This window comes from Grammomys surdaster, unplaced genomic scaffold (assembly GCF_004785775.1).
Source record: "Grammomys surdaster isolate TR1022 unplaced genomic scaffold, NIH_TR_1.0 126048, whole genome shotgun sequence".
Taxonomy (NCBI): Eukaryota; Metazoa; Chordata; class Mammalia; order Rodentia; family Muridae; genus Grammomys; species Grammomys surdaster.
This window is the reverse complement of record NW_021620860.1, coordinates 1,873,072-1,874,721: the sequence shown is the minus strand read 5'-3', so window position 1 is coordinate 1,874,721 and position 1,650 is coordinate 1,873,072. Positions and strand designations below refer to the sequence as shown.

Genomic DNA, 1,650 nt, shown 5'->3' with positions numbered 1-1,650 from the left:
TTTTGTATGATTATCTTGCAGGAAATATATGCACATGTGTCTATACACATATAAATATACATATGTATCTATATGTATATATGTATACATATACACACACATACATACACAATATCCATACATACTTAGTTTGGATTTTTGCTATTAGTTCATACAAATATAAATGACATATAAGATTGTTTTGTAACCATATGCTAAGAAGGTGGTAAAGAATGTGACTTATACATAATGTATATTCTAAAAGATTAGAAAGCATATGGGCCATATCTGCTCAAAGTAAGGCAAGGGAACAGAGAGCACTAGCCATTGAATGTGGATCTGCTCTTATTAAGGCAGAATTAGCTCTTGCTTCAAAGAGCCATAGAAATAAGTTGGGCCCTCTGCAGATTCCTGGACAGTTAACATTCTGATTTGGTTTGATGTTATATTTACCAAGAACTGGAGAGTCAGAACTTGTTTTCCAGAAAAATTGCAATATATTCTTAGGTTTACCTGCTATTTTCTAATAATCAGAGTGAAACAGTTACAGCTAAAGTCCTGTGCAACTGGAGTTTCTGGTTAATTAGATTCTCAACAGTCCAATAGGTGCTATCCTTGGATGTGAAAAAGCACCACTCTCCTGAATGCCAGTCCAGGGGGCGGGGCGAATACACTTTAAGAGACAAGTCCTAAGTCCTGACTTAGGAAGAGACAGCATTCATGGTCAGATACAGCACCTCCTTATGGAAGTTAGCCTGAGCATGGAGAAGATGGAACAAATTCAGGAAGCCTCTGTCATCGTCATCACGCTCTCCTGTGATACATGTACAAGGGCAGACAGCAGGGAAAGGGAAAATTTAAACATTTTAACTCATGGCTCAGGAATGTAAGATATTCTAAGTGTCCCTAAGAATATTTATTTATTTATTTATTTATTTATTTATTTATTTATTTATTTTTGAGACAGGGTTTCTCTGTGTATCTCTGGCTGTCCTGGAACTCACTCTGTAGACCAGGCTGGCCTCAAACTCAGAAATTCACCTGCCTCTGCCTCCCAAGTGCTGGGAGGCGTGCGCCACCACCGCCCGGTAGAATATTTAAACATAAATTTTTGTCGGTAATTTTTACTAAGCCAGACATTAACCACCAAAGCCATGATATTAGACACTAGAGAGAAAACGGGCAAGGACCCTGGTCCATGATTTGGTATCTCTCAACTTTATGTCCTTGAGTAAGTCAGGTTCTATCTGTGCTTCCTTTTTCTCACTATGAAACAGGGATAATGAGGAGTTTGTCAGTTAGGAGACTCAAATGTTCTTTTGTAGAGAAGCCTGGTACTGTTCTCAGCACCCACATGGTGGCTCACAACCATCTACAACACCTTCTTCCGACTTCTGTGTATCAGGCATGCACACGGTACACAGATAAAATAAAATAAAATAAAATAAAATAAAATAAAATAAAATAAAATAAAATAAAATAAAATAAAATAAAATAAAATAAAATAAAATAAAATAAAATAAAATAAAATAAAATAAAATAAAATAAAATAAAATAAAATAAAATAAAATAAAATAAAATAAAATAAAATAAAATAAAATAAAATAAAATAAAATAAAATAAAATAAAATAAAATAAAATAAAATAAAATAAAATAAAATAAAATAAAAT

General features: G+C 33.2%; 1 protein-coding gene across 1 annotated transcript in view; it reads right to left on the bottom strand.

Annotated features, from left to right (window-relative positions):
* Positions 1-586: 586 nt before the first annotated feature.
* The window catches only part of Fbxo47 (F-box protein 47), a 32,562-nt gene continuing 31,498 nt past the window's right edge, over positions 587-1,650 (bottom strand). The window contains exon 11 of the mRNA XM_028755178.1: positions 587-793. Within this exon, the coding sequence (XP_028611011.1) occupies positions 681-793 (113 nt within the window). The 3' untranslated portion in view covers positions 587-680. The remainder of the gene's footprint in view (positions 794-1,650) is intronic.